Source organism: Zootoca vivipara, chromosome 5, assembly GCF_965207765.1.
Source record: "Zootoca vivipara chromosome 5, rZooViv2.hap1.1, whole genome shotgun sequence".
Lineage (NCBI taxonomy): Eukaryota > Metazoa > Chordata > Lepidosauria > Squamata > Lacertidae > Zootoca > Zootoca vivipara.
This window is the reverse complement of record NC_142588.1, coordinates 81,431,030-81,452,607: the sequence shown is the minus strand read 5'-3', so window position 1 is coordinate 81,452,607 and position 21,578 is coordinate 81,431,030. Positions and strand designations below refer to the sequence as shown.

General features: G+C 39.1%; 1 protein-coding gene across 32 annotated transcripts in view; it reads left to right on the top strand.

The window, feature by feature from the left end:
- Window positions 1-21,270, top strand: part of MECOM (MDS1 and EVI1 complex locus) — a 480,916-nt gene extending 459,646 nt beyond the window's left edge. For all 32 annotated transcript variants that reach the window (XM_088669185.1, XM_088669184.1, XM_088669183.1 and 29 more), the window contains 7 exons: window positions 4,770-4,936; window positions 8,066-8,143; window positions 12,025-12,194; window positions 13,334-13,463; window positions 16,939-17,166; window positions 17,572-17,758; window positions 19,517-21,270. In XM_088669185.1, coding sequence (XP_088525311.1) covers window positions 4,770-4,936; window positions 8,066-8,143; window positions 12,025-12,194; window positions 13,334-13,463; window positions 16,939-17,166; window positions 17,572-17,758; window positions 19,517-19,651 — 1,095 coding nt within the window. In that variant the 3' untranslated portion in view covers window positions 19,652-21,270. The remainder of the gene's footprint in view (window positions 1-4,769; window positions 4,937-8,065; window positions 8,144-12,024; window positions 12,195-13,333; window positions 13,464-16,938; window positions 17,167-17,571; window positions 17,759-19,516) is intronic.
- Window positions 21,271-21,578: the final 308 nt, after the last annotated feature.

Here is a 21,578-nt window from a genome sequence, read left to right as displayed (position 1 = left end):
ACAATGACCTTTTGCCTCGACTGAGGCAAAGAGCTACCCTAGCAGGCACTAAGAAGATTAAAGGAAGGCTGCACTGATAGCTTTCATGCTGCTCCAGTGGTTCTCAGCAGTGAGAGGAAAGAATACAAATGGGCAAAAGGGCTGTAGGCAAGCAGAAGAAAGAAGCTGGTAATCTCCTCCATCCGTGTCACTTCACTTTTATTCCCAGTTTATTTCAGGTCTATTTCAAAAATAAAGGGGAATGCAACTGATTTCAAGTATGCCCCTTAAGGAAGAACTAATCATTATGTTACATATGGGGATGCTGTTAAAATGAGTTTGATTCTTGCCCTTCAACATCCAGTACAACTTACTCTGAATCCTGATGTTAATAATTTAACATGTTTCACCACCTCTGCCATGGCACCCAGTTAGGTAAAGAAACACCCAGCATCATGAAGATGGGGGAAATTGAGATAGATGCTACCAGGTTGTAAGGAGACTCAACATAGGGCTGCCATTTTTAGTGGCAGCATCACCTTCCTTATAAGTTTTAGTTCCCCCTTTAGCTTTATGTCCTCTTTCAGATGCTGCTGCTGAATGACCCCAGAATATTTTTGCAATTGCACACTCTTTAATTCTGTATGGATTAATCTGGTATAAACATCACTCACTAATTATATTCTTCACGAGTTGTTCAGAATGATTTGTTCATATTATGTTGTCTTACTGTATGTAAGCCCTGTTTGGGCTGGCTTTGAAGGCAGAGGATTAAGCTGACTGTTTCATGTTGATTAAATTTTATTATGCCAATTCCCATATGATCTGTGTTCCTCAACAGGCAGCCTATGGGCACATCAGGCTCACCAACTGGCCCCTCAAGTTGATTGCAGTCATACCTTTTTTCTTTTGCTAATGCTGGTTGTACCTTAAATAATGCTACTCCCATAGGTTCTTTCCTGAGCCCTTAGATCAGCTGGCTGTGTTCCATGTTTTAATTCAGGAATGCCCTATATTGAATAAAGTGACTTACTCTCAGATTGCCCCTAGAGAACTAAATCTGTTTCTAAAACTTAATAATAAATTCAGGCAGTTTGGAGAATTTATTTATCTATTGCCTTCTTGGTTCCATGGCCCATTCTTCACATAGGTGAGGAGTGTGAGAGTGTGGGGCTTGGCCTTCTCCATCATGTCACCAACATTATGGTGAGGTGTGTCAGGTTTCCTCTCTATTGATTCTACGTCACCAGGTGAAAACTTAGCTTTTCTAGAATACTTTTCCTGAGGTCTATTTTAATGTTATAAACACTTGCAATGTTGGTTAACGATGGGATTCTTAGTTGGCTGTTTTTATTGTGGGGTGTATATTTTTAGCTTTGCAGTAAGCAGCTACAAGTGCTGTATAAATAGAAGAGAATGCAGCAAAGAAGTATTTGAATATGTAAGTAAGCAGGAAGTGATGCAGCCAGGAACTGGTGCAGCCATTGGAAGCAACATAAGCATGTGACTGGTGATAGGATCCTGGGGTTGGGTGGACTGGCAAGCCTCATAAAACTGCCATATGTTGTCCGTGCAGCCGCTACAAGTCAGATGTGCATTAACTAGGCAGGCAGGATCAGTGCACTGGCGGAGGAAGAGGGGGGCGGGGGAAGCACACCGCCCCCGGCAGGGTGCCATTGTGGCTGCCTCCCAGTGCTGGACGCCACCCTCCAGGATGCGCGCCAGCCATGCCCCCCAGTGACGGAGCATGAAGCTCCGCCACTGGATCAGTGAAATGCACATACTAGGAAATCAACTCTGATTTGTATACAATGACTAGTACATGCATGCCTTAGAATGGAAACAAGCCTTAAAGCCATGGTAATTGCTTGCTAAAGCCATTTCAAACAGGAAAAGGAAAATAGGTTAACCAACTAATGCTGGGGTCTGTGGGAAGGAAGAATGTTGACCCAAGCACGATTTTAAAAGCACTTGGTAATGAAACTTATTCAAATATTTAAATATATAACTAAGCCGTTCCTTATCCTCCTAGATGCATGTCCCCCCACCAAACCAGAAATAGGTGGTACCTTACTCCTAAGCCATGTGTCACTACTAATCTGCCAGAAGGCCAAAACCATTTCCCTGCTTCCATCCCTCCATCACAGGCAATAGTAAAACAGCAAAATTATTTCTCTTAGCAAACAATTAGAAGTGATTAAATGCAATGAGAAATAAAATGGCAGATTTATTCTGGGGGAAAGGAGAAATAGGAAGGAGTGAAAAACAAATGTTATGATAATGCTGAACTCTGTAGGCTGATAATGACATTGCTCTTCTAGGATGGAATTGCCTCCTACTCCAACCAGCATCATCATTACATATCTTGGCCCTACGATCAGTACCCGTCACAACCCTTCATATTGACAAATGCCCTGTCCACTTGCATCTGTGGAGAATGTTTTAGCAGCTGAGTGATTATGAATCAAAACCCAGAGCTTCCAGCCCTTACTGCTTCCCTCTGCTTTCCCATTTGTCTCCTGACAAGTAAATGTATCTTGACTTTCCTCTGAGATTTTTTTTTTTGCACAATGTTTGATGAAAGACATTTGGCAAATTGGCAGTGGAACCCTGTACATTGCAATTTGTAGTGAGCATTAGAAGTCTGAGCATGGAATGGAAGAGCAGGCTACAGGCGAAAAGGAGAGAAAAATACCAGCGCTAAGCAGAATATGAATAGTCATTTCAATGAAATGAGCAGACATTTATTTTGGACTAAAAAGAGAAAGTGCAAACCAAATTACTATATTTATATTGTATCTTAGTATGAAAAATGTAAGCCAAATAAGTCTTCTTTCATATATATTTCTCCGAATGATGAGTAACACTGAGCCTGATGGAGCCACTTTTGTGTAAATGCAATGTAAGTGAGACAGTTCACAGATTCTCGGACTCATGAACTAAACCTTATTTACTATATTGGGTTTTCTGCAAAATGGTTATAATTAGGGTGCGGGGGAGTAGGCTTACCCTAGGGCAATTCTGTAATCATTCAGGACAAAGGGTGTGATTCTACGAACTTCTTTCAATCTGAGTAATATTATTACGGTAGTTGTCAGTTCAGTGTTGAAGTGAGAAAATTATTAAGGTTATTATACATTAATCTTGAAGTTGCAGAGTAATCTGAACACTTCATTATTTGCAACGGCATCCAGTAGTGTTACTTTTCCATCAAGCAGAGGCTGCAGGCATAAGCCTTTCCTGAAGAACCTTTGCTTCACCTTCTGGGCATGCATCTCTTCTACTCATTGTAAATGCCTGATCTCCACTGCTACCTTATTCTTAGGGGCATGCAGTGCTATTGCATAAGTTGGACTGTGTTCAGTGGAACTTACTCCAAAGTAAGTGCAGTTAGGATAGGAGCCTTGGATACTCATGCTTTTGTGAAGCATGTAGCACCGAGTTGACACTTTGTGAAATAGTTGCAGAAGCATTAGTAGTAGCCATTCTTATGTCTGGATTCATACTGTTTTTATTTATGTATTCACAAAAAGTCTGGAATAGCTACATTAGGTGTGATCTTCCAGCCACACATTATGAAAAGCATTGCTCTGGAGGTGATAAAAAAGCTATGCCATTCCTCTGTCTCTGGAACATTGGCCTAACTAAATGTGTTTGACATCCTGCTGAATTTTGTTCTGATGGGGCAAAAAGCAGGCAAAAAGAAGGTATAGCAGGGTGGCTATACCTTATTTACTCTACATAGCTCTTTATCCAGTACCACATATGTGTACCATTGTGTAGCTCCTTAACACACAGAGAGAGGCATCCTGGAAATTGTTTAGGACTACTGCCCAGCCTGTCCTAAGTCTGCCTGCCTACAAGGAGCTAGTATGCGCCATGGCAGCAGCTGGCCACAGAGGGCGAGGGCCAAGAAAGTTGCCCAGCAGAACTGGTGACAGGGTGGGGGTGCAGACACATGGCAGGGAGAAGGTGCCTCCCACCCTGTGCCAATGGTTGATCGAAGCCAAACCTTCCCTCACTCAGGCAACTTCTGGTCAGCAGCAGCAGTGAGCAAGGGAAGGCCTATTTATTTATTTATTTGTGACCCAGATGCATGTAAGTGGGAGGGTGCCTGTAGAGCAGGCTTCCTCAACCTCGGCCTCCAGATGTTTTTGGCCTACAACTCCCATGATCCCTAGCTAGTAGGACCAGTGGTCAGGGATGATGGGAATTGTAGTCTCAAAACATCTGGAGGGCTGAGGTTGAGGAAGCCTGCTGTAGAGTATGGATGGATTTATTATGATTACAGACTATTCAACAGGAAAATATTATCTTTTGTGGCATTACACAAACATATCTAAACACATAGAGTAACAACAGTAAAGCCTTGAATTAGTCCAAGGTGGAGGCTCAGCACTAATTTTCATGGAGCAAGATGGCCACTAGAAAATTGGATGACAGGCTAGAAACATAAACTGATTTATGTGTAACTGCTTTTTTCTTCCATGAATTATAAATCGGTAAGAAGGTTGTGTTACCTCTAACAAAGCTGTAGTATCTCAGAAATGTAGTATCAGTTAAACCAGTTTATGTTGGTAATATTTCCTTATCAGCGTATAATAACAATGTGGAATAAATAATGTGTCATTGAAATAGCAACAACTTTTATTGTTTCTTCTAGTTAAAAAAGAAAAGCAGAGTTTTCAATAGTACACTTTTTAAAATGGAGCTCTTTGTTGACCAGATTGTGCTAATTCTCTTTGGAGTACAAGAATGTCCTCACAATGATTTCCCCCTCCTCCTTGCAGATGTCAGCTATAGAAAACATGGCTGAAAAGCTAGAGAGTTTTAGTGCCCTGAAACCAGAAGCCAGTGACATCATGCAATCTGTCCCTTCCATGTTCAACTTCAGAGCTCCTCCCAGCACCCTGCCAGAGAACCTTCTTCGAAAAGGCAAAGAGCGCTATACCTGCAGGTAAACTCTCCAAGCGAATTACCCACAACAGCCTCTCTTAACATCTCTCTTCTCTTGCAAGCCACTGCTGTTTATTTTAGAAATTACTCAAGATTGGATGATGAATAGGGATTATGGTGGGTCACTGGCATTTTAAAAGGTTCTTTATTCAGCAAGACATGGTCATAGTGTTTGATTCTGTGTTTGTTTGCAATTACAGGAGAAATTTGTCCTGCATTACCTTGAGCTTGATAAATGAGGCCAAAACATTACATACGCTGCCTTGTTCCAAAATTTCCTCATCACCTTTATATTAATACATGATCTTTTCCCTCATAAATTTTTTCTGATCATGAACTGCAAGACTGTTTTTCACTTGGTCTTTCCTTTGATAATGCCAGTAGGGAAATTCCACAAGATCTGTGAATGATTAGATGTGTTAAAAAAATCTGAGTAGTCACTGCAAATATTTGGCTCAAATCAACGTTGTCCTAAAGAAATCAATGGAAGTTTTGTCTCAGAGTTTGGATCCATCTTATAGACATCTGTAGCCTTTCAGGTCCTAAGTGGCAGTCCAGTTGTTAGACTCAGAGAGAGCTTTTCTGTTGACCTCAGAATTTAATGAATTTCACACATCATTATGGTGCAAATGTGAATTGGAAAATTTGTTACAATTTAAATAGTGAATGTTCTGGATAATGCCATTGACCAGTAACACAGTTTATACTCACCCATGTCTGAAATAATATTGAGTCTTGTTGTTAATTTATTTCAGTAGGTGGAAGGATAAATGATTATGCACTCCTGTCACTTTTAAAAGGGGAGGGGGAGTGCATGTGTACCTCTGTCAACAATGCCCCAACATCCCATATATTTTCTTATTCTCTCCCCACCCTCCAAAGAATGAAATTGACTAGACCAAAAGCTATTTCTGATCTGACATAGTCAATTTTACCACTTTCTTTATTTGTGTGGGACTAGGTTTCTGTATGGAATTATTAAAACAGGCCTATTCCTTTACAATACTCTAGCCCTTCATTATGTTTAGACAGTTGTGAAGGAATTGATACTGAGCCAAGCCTACCTTCATGGTAGCTCCATTCAGAAAAGTTTGGAATTATTCCCTTATGATCACCATCTGTGTACTCGAGGCAACAGCAATCCCATGTAAACGTCATGGAACAGACATGGAGTCTGCTGATTTAGACAAAACCACTGTATCACAAGTTTGCATTTATCTGAACAATGTTGCATTTGTAGGCTCTTTTGACAAGCTCTGTTGTCTTCTACTCCGGCTGGTATCATTAGATTAGATCATTAGATCCCAAATAAAGGCCCAAACCATTTGCACAAGCTCTGCATTTATTAATGCTGGTTGTGCATTCACAGTGCTTGCTTGATGGATGATGCTACTGGCATTCTACAGGTATTTTATATAATAATAGAATAAGTCATGGAGTTGTAGAGTTGGAACAGACCATGAGGGTTATCTAGTCAAACCCGCTGCAAAGCAGGAATCTTTTGCCCAACATGGGGCTGAAACCCTTGACCCTCAGATTAAGAGTCTCATGCTCTACTGACTGAACTATCCATCATGAGCCATCTTCGGCTTGGTTTGAAAACCCCAATGTTGTGGCTGTTTGGTAGCATATAAATGAAGATAAAGGTATTTCATATTTCCAAACATAAGCTAATTCATGTATTCCAGAGCTGGTCCCACCATGCAGCACAGTGAACTAGCCGGCTTCAGATCACAGGGCTGCAGTAGGGGTGTAGATGAGGGCAGGAATTTTTGTTTGAATGTTGCAGCTAGACTCTTTAGGTGTTGGTCCTTGTGGAGAAGGGGCACCATCTGGGCTCCAGTTCATGCAGCAAAATATATTGGGCTGGCACTGTAGTATTCTTTTTCATGGTCAAGTCCTCACAATGTGATTTTACCTTGTCTCCTTCATGTGCCACACAGCTATTATTTACTACACAAATATATCTGCTTGTTTTCAATTCCCGCCCCCTCTAGTTGCAGCAAATATCAGCTATCTTCATGTAGAGCAGGAATGGGCAACTCTGGCACTCCAGATGTTGTCAGATTCCGAGTCCAGCCCTAGTCAATATGGAGTGTGGGCAGGAATGCACCATCTGAATTTGACAGGATGAAATGATCTCATAATGGCTTTACTTGGTCAACAAGTGATATTCAAATTATCTATAATCTTCTAGAAATGTCATTTAGGATTTATATTTTGGATGGATATTTTTAGGGAAATGTTCCTGATTTGGCAGAATAATCTGATGCTGCCATTTCAGTTTTATATTTATTTTTTAGCTTGGTATTTATGACGCTATCTCATTTTCAGAATGTTAGTTTATGTGTTTGATAACTGTCATATCAGTTTATCTGATCTTTCTGAAAACATGTCAGCTACTTCCAAGTCACACTATTATAGAAGCATACCTTGATGGATTAGGTCTCTTGAATTGTGTCTGATCTGATCTTTCACAGATGGAACGATGCCACATTTACTGACACATTGAATATGCTGAACAATTTAAAACCTCTTTCCATCAAGCCAAGATTCTAAACCTTGGATAAAAGAGTTCCCGTCCCCCATAAGCATTTAGCTGGGGAAGTGACAAAGTTAATAAGTGTTGTGTGTCGGGATGAACATTCAAATGAAAGTCTGCTCTCATAGATTGCTTAGGGTTGCACTGGAAAATTCAGACATCACCACCTCAATCCATAAGGTTTTGATTCAATATATTTATTGAAGCTACTTTCAGAAATATTTAAATACAGTGGTACCTTGAGTTACAAATGCCTCAGGTTACAAACGCTTCAGGTTACAGACTCCGCAAACCTGGAAGAGTTACCTCGAGTTGAGAAATTTGCCCCAGGATGAGAACGGAAATCATGTGCTAGCGGTGGAGCGGCAGCAAGAGGCCCCATTAGCGAAAGCACGCCTAGTTAAGAACAGTTTCAGGTTAAGAACAGACTTCTGGAACAAATTAAGTTCGTAACTAGAGGTACCACTGTACACCAAAGAAGCAGTTCCATCCAGTATTGGTTTGAAGTTAGGACTATGCACTTTATTTCTCTATGTATCTTAAAGCAAAACATTAAAGCTATCTTTATATACCATTTTCCAATAACAGATACTGTGGCAAGATATTTCCAAGATCTGCAAATCTTACCCGTCACCTGAGAACACACACTGGAGAACAGCCTTACAGGTACAAGATGAATGCTTCTGGGGAGTAGCCACAGACTCTTATTGGCTGTTAGCGCTCCATACTGCAGCCTTTGACCTCCAAAGAGTTTCCACTCTTAAAAATGAAATGAGGTTTTAGAATGTGCTATGTAAAACACAGTTGACAATAGTTTCTAATAAATGTGTGGGGAAACGTGGTCCAAGTGCTTCAACACAACCCCAATGGGTTGCTCACAAAACCCTTCGGAGGCAAAAGACACCCAGGGACTTGAGAGTTAATAACCATAGTGCTGAGCATACGTAGTTTTGATTACTGCAGGTGCATCAAAAGTGGATGGATGAAGCATTCCTGATAATGTGAAATTACACATGCTGGCCCTTCTGGTTTTGGAGTTGCAGATGCACAACTCACCTGGAGCGGGGAGAGGGGGCTACACTAGGTGTGACATTATACACATCTGTGTATGTGTTATGTGTGACAATATGTGTCTTTAAACAAACATGCATATTTTGTTTTTAAAAAAATGCAAATCACATCCAATCCCATTCCCACCCACCCCCACCACCCTCTGTATATATATAAGGGTCTGACACTTCTGTTTCTAGTGTATCTGAAGAAGTGTGCATGCACACGAAAGCTCATACCAAAATGAAAACTTAGTTGGTCTTTAAGGTGCTACTGAAGGAATTTTTTTATTTTACATCCAATGGGGTGGGTGGGAAGGGAGGTTAATATTTATCAGAATCATAGCAGTCTTGGTAGGGGTTTTTCACCTGATGCAAACAGACACCTCTGAGAAGACATAGCAAGAAGGAAAATATTAAGTTCTCCCTTTACAGCTGTCCTTAAATGTGTCTATTATTATTAAAATTCTATATCACCCTTCATCCAAAGATCACAGGGTGATTTACAATATAAAGACACAAGAATACATGTAGTAACAAACAAAAACAGTAACAACCCCCAAACAGTTTAAAATACCAAAGGCCTGGGAGAAGAGGAATGTTTTTGCCTGGCACCTTTGATACATATCTTTAACCTCCCTGGGAAGAGCATTCCACAAGTGGGGAGCCACCTCAGAAAAGGCCCTTTCTTGTGTTGCCACCCTCTGGACCTCTCACAGAGGAAGCACACTAAGAAGGGCCTCAGATGATCACAGGGACTGGGTCAGTTCATATAGCTGGGAATCCTGGAAGATCAGCTTCCTGGCTTGCAGGCCTTTTCCCACCTGGCCTGGAGAAGGTAGCACCCTGACTGATTCCAGCTACATAGATTCCATCTATATCAAGGCCAAACTGTTGTGGCATGAACAGCAGCAGTCTCTTTCAGGAATGTCTGAATGGAAACAATTTTAACTGAGCTTTTGTGGGCTTACCAATTTTAGTAAAAATTAATTAACAATAATGGTAAGGTTCTCACTTTAATCAAAAACGGAGTTCTAAAAACATAATTTTCTTACTTTGCATCAAATCTGATTTCAGTATTTGTTCATTCACCCTGCAAAAGTGTTGTTTTATTTCATTTATTTAAGATGTACATTTAATTCCCACAAGCATTTTCTGTCCTATTATTCTCTTCACAAGCATACATACTAATCTCCATGTCCTTGGTGCTTTTAACCCACTTCCTCATTGGTAACTTTCATTGATCACTGTGGGCCATAACTGGGAGAGCCTTTAGGAAATCTGGCCCATGAGAGCAATTCACATAGTGAAATGAGAAAAGAATTTTAATTGTATAAAATGGAACTTTCACTTAATGAAATCAATTGAAGAAACTCGGCTCATGTTCTAACAAAACAAGCACAAATCAGTACATTTTACGCCTTGCAAAGAAAGGAGAAAAAGCTCATTGTTTGGGATAGATTTTTCACTCAGTCCTGAATTTACTTGGGAAGTAGGTTGCATGTAATTTAATTCATGTTTTAAGAGGTATCTTGAAACATGTTATGCTCTTCCACTGCATAACAGCCAGAAACAATTAACAATGTAATGCATAATTTCTTCCCTGAATAATTGACTTAGCACACAATGTAACAGACATGTTTTGAAGTTCAGGAGAAATAGACGATTGTGGGGGGCAGTGGGGAGACGATGGTGATGAAGACTGTTGGCCAGCTGCCAGGAAGAGAATTTGGAATAGTTATAGTATGTCTTAGTAATGGCTGAAAGGGCAATACAGTAAAGACTTCAGGGACTTCAAATCACTACAGAGTATGAAAATTGATGCCTCTGGTACCAGAGCGATAGACTAAACTACTTGCATTGGCACAGTATTAAAGATTTGGATTGTTTATTTCTGCTTTTGGGAAGATAACTGAATTTCCTCCAGGATTAGCAATTGAGCAAGCTAATTCCTCAATAAAAGATTTTATCACACAGTGTAATTTTTAACAGGGAGGGAAGTGGTCTTTCTACCTTATTTGAGCCTTAGAAGTAATTTGTTTCATGTTTTCCCTCTTCTCAAAGTGCTTAATTGTACGGTATTGGCAACAGCATGAAACAATAGGCTGGCGCTTCTCTGCTTTTCACACCATATATGCTTTAATGCAATACTTTAACAGGCTATCAAAAATTATGTCCCGTTAACTCTGAAATACTGAGATATTTCCTGTGACTATACCTTAACATTATTTTGCATGAGCCAAAATGTATATGTGAGTACTGTACATGGGTGGTGGGGAAGGGGGGGGGGAGAGATAGGAGACAGGATGTGCAGTTGACTTGTGCTTCCTGCTCCCTAGATTTCTCTGCCTTGTTCAAAATCAATCCTGCATGTCTTCCTTAGTGGAGACGTATGCAAGCTTTGTTTGGGAAAGATGCACAAAACCAATTTCAGACAAGATAGGGAAGCATAAGAAACAAAAAGTGCAACAAGTGAGTTGTGCATCCTGCTCTCTCTTATCATTATCACAGCCTAACAAGCTCCTGAAAATTCACACTGGCCACAAATCCCTTCTGTTTTACAGTATTAAAAATATGGAATCTTTCCCGATACCAGAAACCACACTTAGGATTTTCAGAGTAAAATCTATACTACTTATTTGGATAAATTTGTAATGAGATTACTGTGCCCTTTCTGAATAGGTAACAAGGGGGATCACTTGAAGCATAGAAACCATTGCTCTACTGGAAAGTAAATGCATAAAAATATTGAAAATACAGTCTTTCAAGCAGCATTTTGTGATATTTTCTGTTTGGAAGATATTCTAGCTACATTCCTGCATTGCAGGGTGTTGGACTACATGACTCTTGGGGCACCTTCCAACTCTACTGTTACCCTATGATTCTATGATTTGTTGTTCAGTTACCCTCTGCTCTTTCACCTTATGCTGTAGTTCTTGAAATAACTGGATAGGAGACCTGCAATGTTTGCTATTTTATTGAAAAACCAAATAAAATATATGGGGTGGGGGAGATATTACTGGATTGTTTTAGCAAAACTGTGGTGGAGTTTAATGGAATAACATTAGTAGTACAATGAAATTTTAAAAAATCCTTCCAGTAGCACCTTAGAGACCAACTAAGTTTGTCATTGGTATGAGCTTTCGTGTGCATGCACACTTCTTCAGATACTTCTTCATGCATGCACACGAAAGCTCATACCAATGACAAGCATAGTTGGTCTCTAAGGTGCTACTGGAAGGAATTTTTTTTATTTTGTTTTGACTACGCCAGACCAACACGGCTACCTACCTGTAATTAGTACAATGATTCACTGAGTTAGTGTGTTAAAGATTTATTGTACAATGTTGGTGTGATCCCATTAAAAATACATATTTTTTAAAGTTAAATTTTGGTATTGCGGCTTAGAACATCTCTTGTGTAATTGAGATGGTTGCTCTCTTGTTTCATTTGAATTATATTCCACATACTACTTTCTTATTTGATATTTGTTTTCAGATGCAAATACTGTGACAGGTCTTTTAGTATATCGTCTAACCTGCAGAGACATGTTCGTAACATCCATAATAAGGAGAAACCCTTCAAATGTCACTTATGTGACCGGTGCTTTGGCCAACAAACCAACTTAGATAGACATCTCAAAAAACACGAGAATGGCAACATGTCTGGTATGTACCTATCATGCTTTCTGCATTAAAATAAATCATTTAAGGGGAATTCATGAGAGCATACAGGTCTGTTGTGTTGGATTCTTGTGACACTGCAGATCATGCTTTCCATCCCACAACTATTACAGGGCTCTTCCTATGTCAGAAGAATACAATGGGCTTGAACATTATCCTTAGGTTTTTATGTACTTTTGACTAAAATCTTAAATACATGTCAGAAATCAGATCCGAATTTTGATCCAGGAAGTTGGTATGGTGTAAGACCTGGGCAGCATCAGCCTAATATACCAGTTTTGATAGACAAAGTTACGTAGACTATTGTGTACAACTAGCAACATATCCAAGTTTATCTCCATTGGATTAGATGAAAATGGTCATCTATTTTAAGACTAAAATGAGAAAAATTAGACACATAATTTTCAGATGCTTGCACTCTGAAATAAATATACACCAAGTTCTATAAACGTCAGCAGAATCTAGGCATCATACTGTACTTTTCAGTATGTGAGGTGGGTCACCCTAAGAGGGCTTGGCAACTGCCTAGGGTTGCCATATGCACCGATTCAAACAGTGAAATTAGCATCGTCGGGGTGTGTGTGCATCACTCTTTGCCTTCTTTGGTTGATTTCCCACAAAAAGCTCAACAACTTTTGTCCGGATTTTTCGATGTTATTTAATCGAGCCCAGAATCAGAATGCTTAGTTTCTTTGATCATTGTAGCAGTCAGCTGTGTAAACTATGCTATTTCTCTCCACACTTGTTTTCTGTGCTACAAGCAAATCTGGCAGCCCTGTCCCACTTCTTGTTTTGAGAAACTTTCTTTGGAGATCCTTTCCTGAGGACACCTATAGGATGGGATGGGTCCATAGGACTGTGCACATCCAGTTCTTCATTTGTTTTGCTCACTTCCAGCTGAACCATTTCTATTATAGTCTAGTGTGTTTCATCAAGCATTTCTTTTTCTTGATTTGAGAAGACGTGCAACGATGACATTTGGGAACTTTGGCACTATTTTTTTTCTTTTGCTGTTTTTATTGTATGTTTCCTTGAGACACTTGTGAAGAAAGCAGTTAACAAATTAATAAAAATTAGCATAATTCTGATAGGATAAAAAACCAAATATTTACTTTTCTGTGAAGGTACTGCTACATCTTCACCTCATTCTGAACTTGAAAGCACAGGTGCTATCCTAGATGACAAAGAAGACTCATACTTTACTGAAATTCGTAATTTCATTGGGAATAGCAACCACAACAATTCAGAAGAAAGGTAAGGTGCAACTTCTCTGTGTTGCAGACTTTGTTAACTGTTGTTTCTTTACTGCTGAAGTGTTATTTTTCCAGCTTATTTCCAAAGGGAATTGGGCAAAATCAAGGTGACATACTCCCTTTAAAGCCAGTGGGACTGAATCACAGTCATGGAGTTTTTTGATATCATTGTAGTTTGATTACACGGAACTTTCTCTGGATTGTCTCCATTACATACAAGACATAAAGTTTTACACATCTATCATAATCGTGCAATCCCCAAACTAACTTAATTTTGACCATTTCTAACAGGCAAAACAGCAGGTGGTGCTGTGGGTTAAACCACTCAGCCTAGGGCTTGCCAATCAGAAGGTTGGCGGTTCGAATCCCCGCGATGGGGTGAGCTCCCGTTGCTTGATCCCAGCTCCTGCCAACCTAGCAGTTCAAAAGCACAAAGTTCAAGTAGATAAATAGGTACCGCTCCGGTAGAAAGGTAAACGGTGTTTCCGTGTGCTGCTCTGGTTCGCCAGAAGCGGCTTAGTGTCATGCTGGCCACATGACCCAGAAGCTGTATGCCTGCTCCCTTGGCCAGTAAAGTGAGATGAGCGCCACAGCCCCAGAGTCGTCAGGGCTCCCTTTACTTTTAACAGGCAAAACTACTACAATTAAGGTGTTTGCTTTGTTTTCTACACTATCCTTAGCAATATACTCAATTCGTATCTTCACAAAATCTTTTTGAAAAAATAGTTTGGATCTCCTGGCAATTAGCAAAATTAAATGTGCTGATGTTAATGTGGCCAAAGTAAGCAGGTCAAACTGGATTACATACAAAATACAAATCAGTGTTTTCACAAGAAATGTCTCATGCATTAGCAAGTTTCAATCATTCCCAGTTCAGCAATATGTGCTTGAGCTAGGAAAGAGAAGTTTGAAATTTCCTCCAAATGGTGAGGAATTGGGAAGGAAATTACTAACCCTCTGGCAGTATATAGCATTTGGATGCCCATGTAATCTTATTGGACATCACTTTCTCTTCAGGGATTTGCACCAATTTTCACTTTTTGCATATAACCAAACACCTGATTCAGAGCTAGAAGCTGCTCTGTATTCATTGTGTGTTAGTGAGACATTTGTTACAGATGCAGAGGGGGCCAGCTGCACCACAATTTACCATCCACAAATTCTCTGAAAAGGCAAGCTTGAACCATTTCCAACCATCAACTTACAGGTTGATTTACTATATCAACCTATGCAATGCTAAAGCAGGCCATGATTCTTATGATGGCATCACTAGGGACACTGCTGGAAAAGACAGTGTGTATTTCATAAAATACTGTTTCAAAAGCATACAAGTGGATCCATAATGTGGGGCACTACCAGGGTGAGGCATAAACTTCCCTGTATTCTGGGAATAACAGCTAGCAAGGATACATTCCTAATGAAGATCAATATAATTGTTCAACATGAATGTAAAACTATATTGCCACCCATTTTGTCCACTACACATTTCAGTAAAGAAAGTGTACTGTGCATATTAAGTAAAACCCCTACTACTACTACTACTACTACTACTATACTACTAATTTTATTATTTATACCCCACCCATCTGACTGGGTTGCCCTAGCCACTCTAATGCATCAACAGACTATAAATCAATATATGATTCAAGTGCATATGTCAAGTGCATATTTTGGATTTGAAACAGCACTTGAATTGGGGATAAGCATAAGCTTTCCACAGAATTGTAACATGGTGTGTGATTATGTTCTGGGTCAAATTTATTTTTAAAATTTACTGCCTTCTCTCTCACATTAATTTGCTTTCCATGTTCAAGTGCAGAAATTGCATATGGCTTATGACTTTCTATTTTTAAAGTTTCTCGCTCATTTTTATGCTGGGTCAAAACTAGTAGGTATATATTCATGAAGGCAGCTGATAATACATTACATACACATTCAAATTTTCTTCTTGCTTGATTGTCATGGGTTAGTTTTTTTCACATCTGGTCTCAACATGTCCTCTGATAGGAAGTCTATAAGGGAAAAAAGGTTGATGGGTCATCCAGTGTTTCCTTTCGAAATTTTGATAGATATTTCATACTTGGCAAATTACTGCATATGAAAAGCATAATTAGCAAATCTGTTTTTTTAATCATGTGGCTTTCATTACTTTGGTTTAAATCCAAGTCCTTTTTCACTTCAAACTGCCTTCTTCTGGCATGGTTTAAAAATCTGGCAATCCCTGGTTTATAGCTCATAGTTTCTTAAGACTGTCCAAGAAGTTCTGCCAGGGCATCCTGATAAAAGACGCCAAAGATACCCACAAGTGAGATGATGGTCACTTTTTTCCAAGATCATTGCAAAATTTTGGGTTTCTTTATGGTTATTCCAAGATAATTTCCTCATATTTAATGGATCCTGTAATCCTTAATGATAATTGGTTAAATTCTATTTCTTTTTGAAGTATAAATAAAGGAATACAGACGTGTTGAGCAATGTAGACAAAAGTTTGTTAAATGATCCAAAAGATTATTGTTTGTGGGTAACCCTACATGATTTAGGCAATTATGGGATAATGTCTGGTGTGGTTTCATTTTATATAGCCTAACAGACAATTTATTGGAAAATCTAAAAGCAATCAGATGAAAAGTGAAATTCCTTTGTATTTAGAAAGGGGTAATTTTTCTCTACGGAATGGGTTGAGAAGGAATGAGAGCTTCCGGTGAACTAGAACATTTGGTTACATGTTTGAGTTTAAAATGTTATGATAACAAGGCAAACCAATCAAAACCTATCTCCATTTAAATTATACAGAATGCTTCATAAAATAAATAGAATATTTTTTTGGTGCGCAGTACTAAACAGTGTCAGTAATTCACATGACTGCTTCTCCATGACAAAGGTCACAATGTTTTATGGCATTAAATGCATCTAGGCCTATTGATTTCACTTTGAAACCAACGTGTTCATAGTGCTCGGTACCTCCCCAACACAATACACACTGCAAGCCCAAGATCTAGGTAGAAGGCCTTTATGTAAATGGGTTTAACCTGTTGTATATATTTTTATTTTTATTCATGAAATATGTATTGCACCCTTGCCCCAAGACTGTTATTCTATTTTGTCCTCACAACAAGCCTGTGAAGTGGTCACCCATTACTTTCCAACTATGCTGTGAAGCAGATTGTATGCTACTGATTGTTGTTATGCTTATTGCCCTGTGTTTAATAGGGCAGTGATAGACAGTTAAGAACATGAATATTTTTTTTTCTTTTGGTCAATGGTAGCTATGCTTGGAATTTTACTTTCAAGAATAATGAAATGTAGTAATCTAAAACTCAGATGTAATAGTGAGAAAAGCTATCTTCAAAGGCTTACTGGCCACTTAATGAAGTGAACAGAGTGGTTATTGATTTTAATTATGGCAATTACAAGGTCCTGTTTCTGCAACTGCTAACAGGTAATTTTGTTTTCATTTCATATCTATTTTTTTGAAGAATTAATGGAAGTCACTTTAAGGATGAAAAGACTCTGGTGACAAACCAGAACTCAGACTTGTTGGAAGATGAAGAAGCAGAAGATGAAGTAATGATGGATGAAGAAGATGAAGAAAGTGAGATAACAGGGGGGTCAGTTAAAGAACCAGCTGTAAGCAACATATGTGAAGAGGGTGACTATGAAGAAGCAAATGCTTTGGAAATGAATTGCAAGACTTCTCCTGGCAGGTAGGAGCAAGATCAAAGCAAGATGGTAGAAAATACAGCAGAATTCCCAATTTCTAGGACTTAATCCAGGTTCTGTATTTGCAGGTTGACCTAAATATGCCTGTAGATAATTATTTGTGGACAAGGTTTGGAATATTAAAACTATTGTGCAACTGAGCAGCTTTCTAAGGTCTGTGATCCAGAGAAAGTTAGCCACACTTTATAGTTTCATTTACATCAGTAGAACCTAACCATATAGTTAAGAATTTAATTTTTAAAAAGAACCATGCCTATTATGCCCTCAATTTTGCCCAAAGTCTGTTAAAGGAAAGACCAGACAAAATATTTCAATTACTATTTTTAAAAAATCACTGATAATTTGCTTTTCAAAACCAATCAGTATGCCAATCTTTGGACGTTTCATAGGTATAAGGAAGATGAGTTTAATAAAACTGGACTTTCTGCGTTGGACCATATAAGGCACTTCACTGATAGCCTCAAAGTGAGGAAAGTAGAAGAAAGCCAGTTCAGTGAAGCTGAACTGGCAGCGTTTAGCACCTCCCATCTGCCAGAAGACTTAAAGCAGCCATTGTGTCGCAAGTCCAAATCCCAGGTAAATCTATTTTATTGTGCTTTCAGGATAAATTGTAATCTGCTTGGGAAGGGTGGGGAAAGTGATGGTGGGGACTGAAACAATAGATTGGGAGGAGACAAAGAAGGCCAGTGCAGAGTCAATAATCCTGAGAGTAGCAGAGGAGCAGACAGTCCCGTTCAAATGTACACTGAAAACGTAAAACATTTGTTGCTGCATATACCAACAGTAAGAAACCTCAAAAGGCCACCTCAATTTGTTTGACCTTTTGGGTTAATGCACCTCTGTTTTTCTGGCCCATGGTGGATGAACAAGTGCTGCTGCATCAGCACCACATACAACCGAGCTGGTGCTGAGAAAATGGTGGACAGACACTGCTTAACTGCAGTTAAGAGATCAGGAGGACACCATTGGATCATATGCATCTTCTCTTTTTCCCTTTCTTCACTAGTACAAATATATCCAGGCTAATGACACCGGTTCAACCACCAACATTAACAGTGATGTTTGTTCTTTGAAACTGTTTCCAAATCCAGGTTTTCACACCTGGCTAAGAAGATTTGACCTTGTGTTGTAACACCTGTAAATTAAGGACTTTTAAAGAAAAATAAAGATTAGTGCAAACCGTAGTTAATGTTGGTGCCGATGTAATTCCTGACATTTGTTAAGATAGATGGAGGAAATATGCACTGGAGAATGGGATATTAAGAGAAAGGGAGAGCACAATCCTGTGGTCTGTTCCGTTCCCGTATTCCTAGACAAGAGAAGTCTGTACTGGCCCTATTATTCATCTTTACTGGTTGGTACAACTGAGATGGCTAGGCTGTCTAGTTGTAACCTGAAACTATACTTTTCTGGAAAGGAGTCAAGTGTGCTTACCATTCTTCACATGCTAGTAGAAATTTTAATGTCCCCAGTAGGCCCATGAATACTGACAATCCTCGTCAGTTTTCTACTTTGCAAAGGTTAACAAATTACGGTAGTTCATTTAAACTTGTTGGAGAAGATTTGGAACAGGCCACAACACAGTGAAATCCACGGGGATCCTCTTAACTTACTTCCATGAAGTAAAGACCATAGTCATGTAATTAGGTTTTGAAATCACTGAATTATTCTGTACAAACACTCTTATACCAAGGCAATTAACCCCATTAGTGCAGCATTTCTCCAACTGTGGGGCATGAAGGGTTGCCAGTTTGGCCACTAGTGGCAAAATAACTGCAGTTTTGCTCAACTGAGGGCCTAGCTGGAAACACACCAGTTTTTGCTGCAAGGGAGGCATAGAGAAGGCAAAATACCCTTGTCTATCCAAACATTGTTGTGACTGCCTTTCTGACTATGCCCCCAGCTGCCTTTTCTTTGTTTCCATACTACCGTATTTACTCGGGTCTAATGTGCCATTGAATCAAATGTGCACCTTAATTTTCACAACGTAATTTGGCCAAAAAAGGTGAGCATTAGATTCGAGTAAATATGGTATATGAAGTTCTTGGGCTCTTCCCTCTGCCACATTGGGGGCCCATAAAGTAAAGTACATTCACAGATCCAAAGGGTTTAACAACACAGGCCTAGCAGAGTTTCCATTTTTGCTGTCATGAGCCTTCAGAAACCTTGTGAGAGGACTTTGTGGTACAGGGTGAATTTCAAAATGGTTCCCAGGTGGGAGCCATACTGCTGATTCCCACTGAATGAAAAGGTTCTTCCATGATAGAACTATGACTCTCTAAATGATATTACTGAATATCTTATTTTGACTTCTTCCTTCTTCTTCAACTGTAGGCCATTGCTATGATGCTTTCACTCTCTGACAAGGACTCGCTCCACTCTGCACCCCACAATTCATCCAATGTGTGGCACAGTATGGCAAGAGCTGCTGCAGAATCCAGTGCCATCCAGTCCATTAGTCATGTATGACACCGCCAAATGTAACAGGATTGGGACCAAGTCCAAACTAGCAACATGGCTCTTTGCTAGAAGACTATTTAAAAGACTGCAGAGCAGAATGCCTTAGAAATCTGATGGGTCACATTTAAAGTCAGGTGACCTTAAACTGAATGGTTTGAAAGAAAGAAAGAAAACTATTTATTCTCAATCTTTTGTTTTGCACAGCGAAGGCAGCTGCTGACATTTTGAGGATCAATGCGACTTTCAAAATACATGGATCAAATAGACCTTGTTGGGGAATATGTGTCTTCCGTGCCACCTGCTTGGGGAGGGACTTATGGGTTAAGACGTGTATTGTTACACACACATTAGCACTCCTTTAAACTAAAACAGAATTGGTTTTTCCTTTTTGAGTCCCCCCCCCAAAAAAATGTAGAATGTTAATTGTAGGCAGGATTAGGAAATTAGGAACAGTTGCTTTTCTATACAAATCCTCTTCATCTATGCTTTATGCGTTTGAAACCATTTAAGGAAGACAGAACAGTTCCCTCGAATGTACATCAACCATTAATCTAGAACCTAATGACAAGGAATATTTTGCCCCCTCCTTAACTTTTGCCTTCTGAACTGCATTGTAAAAATAAAGAACCACATGAGACAATATGTAAGACGTCTGTGTATATTGTAAAAAAAGAAAAAAAAACTTGGGAGTGTTCAGCAATTAAAGGAGGTGAGTCTTTCAGCATACTACATGCAAAAGACCACAGTCATCAAACATACCACTATACTGTAGTTCAATGTTTCCCTGATCAATGTAATGACATTTTAATTTTAGACAATCATGTCACTGTTTTGTTTGTTTCATTTTGTTGGTGTTCATTTGTTGCTCTTGATTTCTTTCTTTATTGGTATTGCGTGTACATGTATTTATTTGTTGGCAAACAATTGTTTGTGGATTAAGAAAAAAGCACTCTTGCTAAATGTAGCACTGTTCATATGAAATTAATAGCACTGTTCCAGTTTTCTCCAACCCCACCCCACGTCATTTTTCTGGGCACCCATGGACTTAAAAAAGGAGGCAAACTGATCTGCATATATGTTCGTGCAAACAGTGTTTAAAAAAGATTTCTTACATTCCTCTTTTACTATCATTTTTTTTCCTTTTACTGAAACTAAATAATGAATAGAGGTGATTTAGAGATTTTTTTGTAATACAGCAAAGATGATTCAAATGTATAAAACATTCTAATTTTTTCTTCATGAAAGCATGATTCTTCTGATTAAAAAAGAAAAAGAAAACTGTACCCAATATTTTATGCCGGTTGTCTGCGAGCTTGTGTGATGTTACGTTCATGTTAATCCTATTTGTAAAATGAAGTGTTCCAAACTTATGTTTAAAAAAGAAAACCCCCAATAAATAAATGAATTGTATTCGGTTATTTTGGGGGAAGGGGCGGGAGGGGGCCAAGAATTTCGCCCTTTTGGTGAGGGACCAGATTTTATTTTCCTTTTTGTTTATTATCTCATTTTGAAATAACCAGCAAGTTGAGGTACTTTCTTTAAATGCTTTGTACAATGTAACTGTTATGCATTTCAGTACATTACTATGGGAGGATCAAATTTAAAAAAATAAAGGATTACAAAATGAAGACATCATTTTCACTGGCCTTTTGTTTTGTTGGCTATAGAATGGATTTCACACCATTTGTATGAAATTTCCCCTACTAGCAATATTGCTAACTGCACACAAACTCTGCTTTTGCAAAAGGACAAAAGCAAACCCACATCCCTGTTGGCCTTCAAAATACTGAAGTCTAGAGCAATCAATACGATTACTCTGTTTTCTCACAAATGCTAGACATAAGATGGTTACAACAATCACAGTAGGTTGGGGAAGAGAGAATCAAGGCAGTCAAACATGTACAGCCTTCCCAGGCCCACACTGGCATGGCAGTTT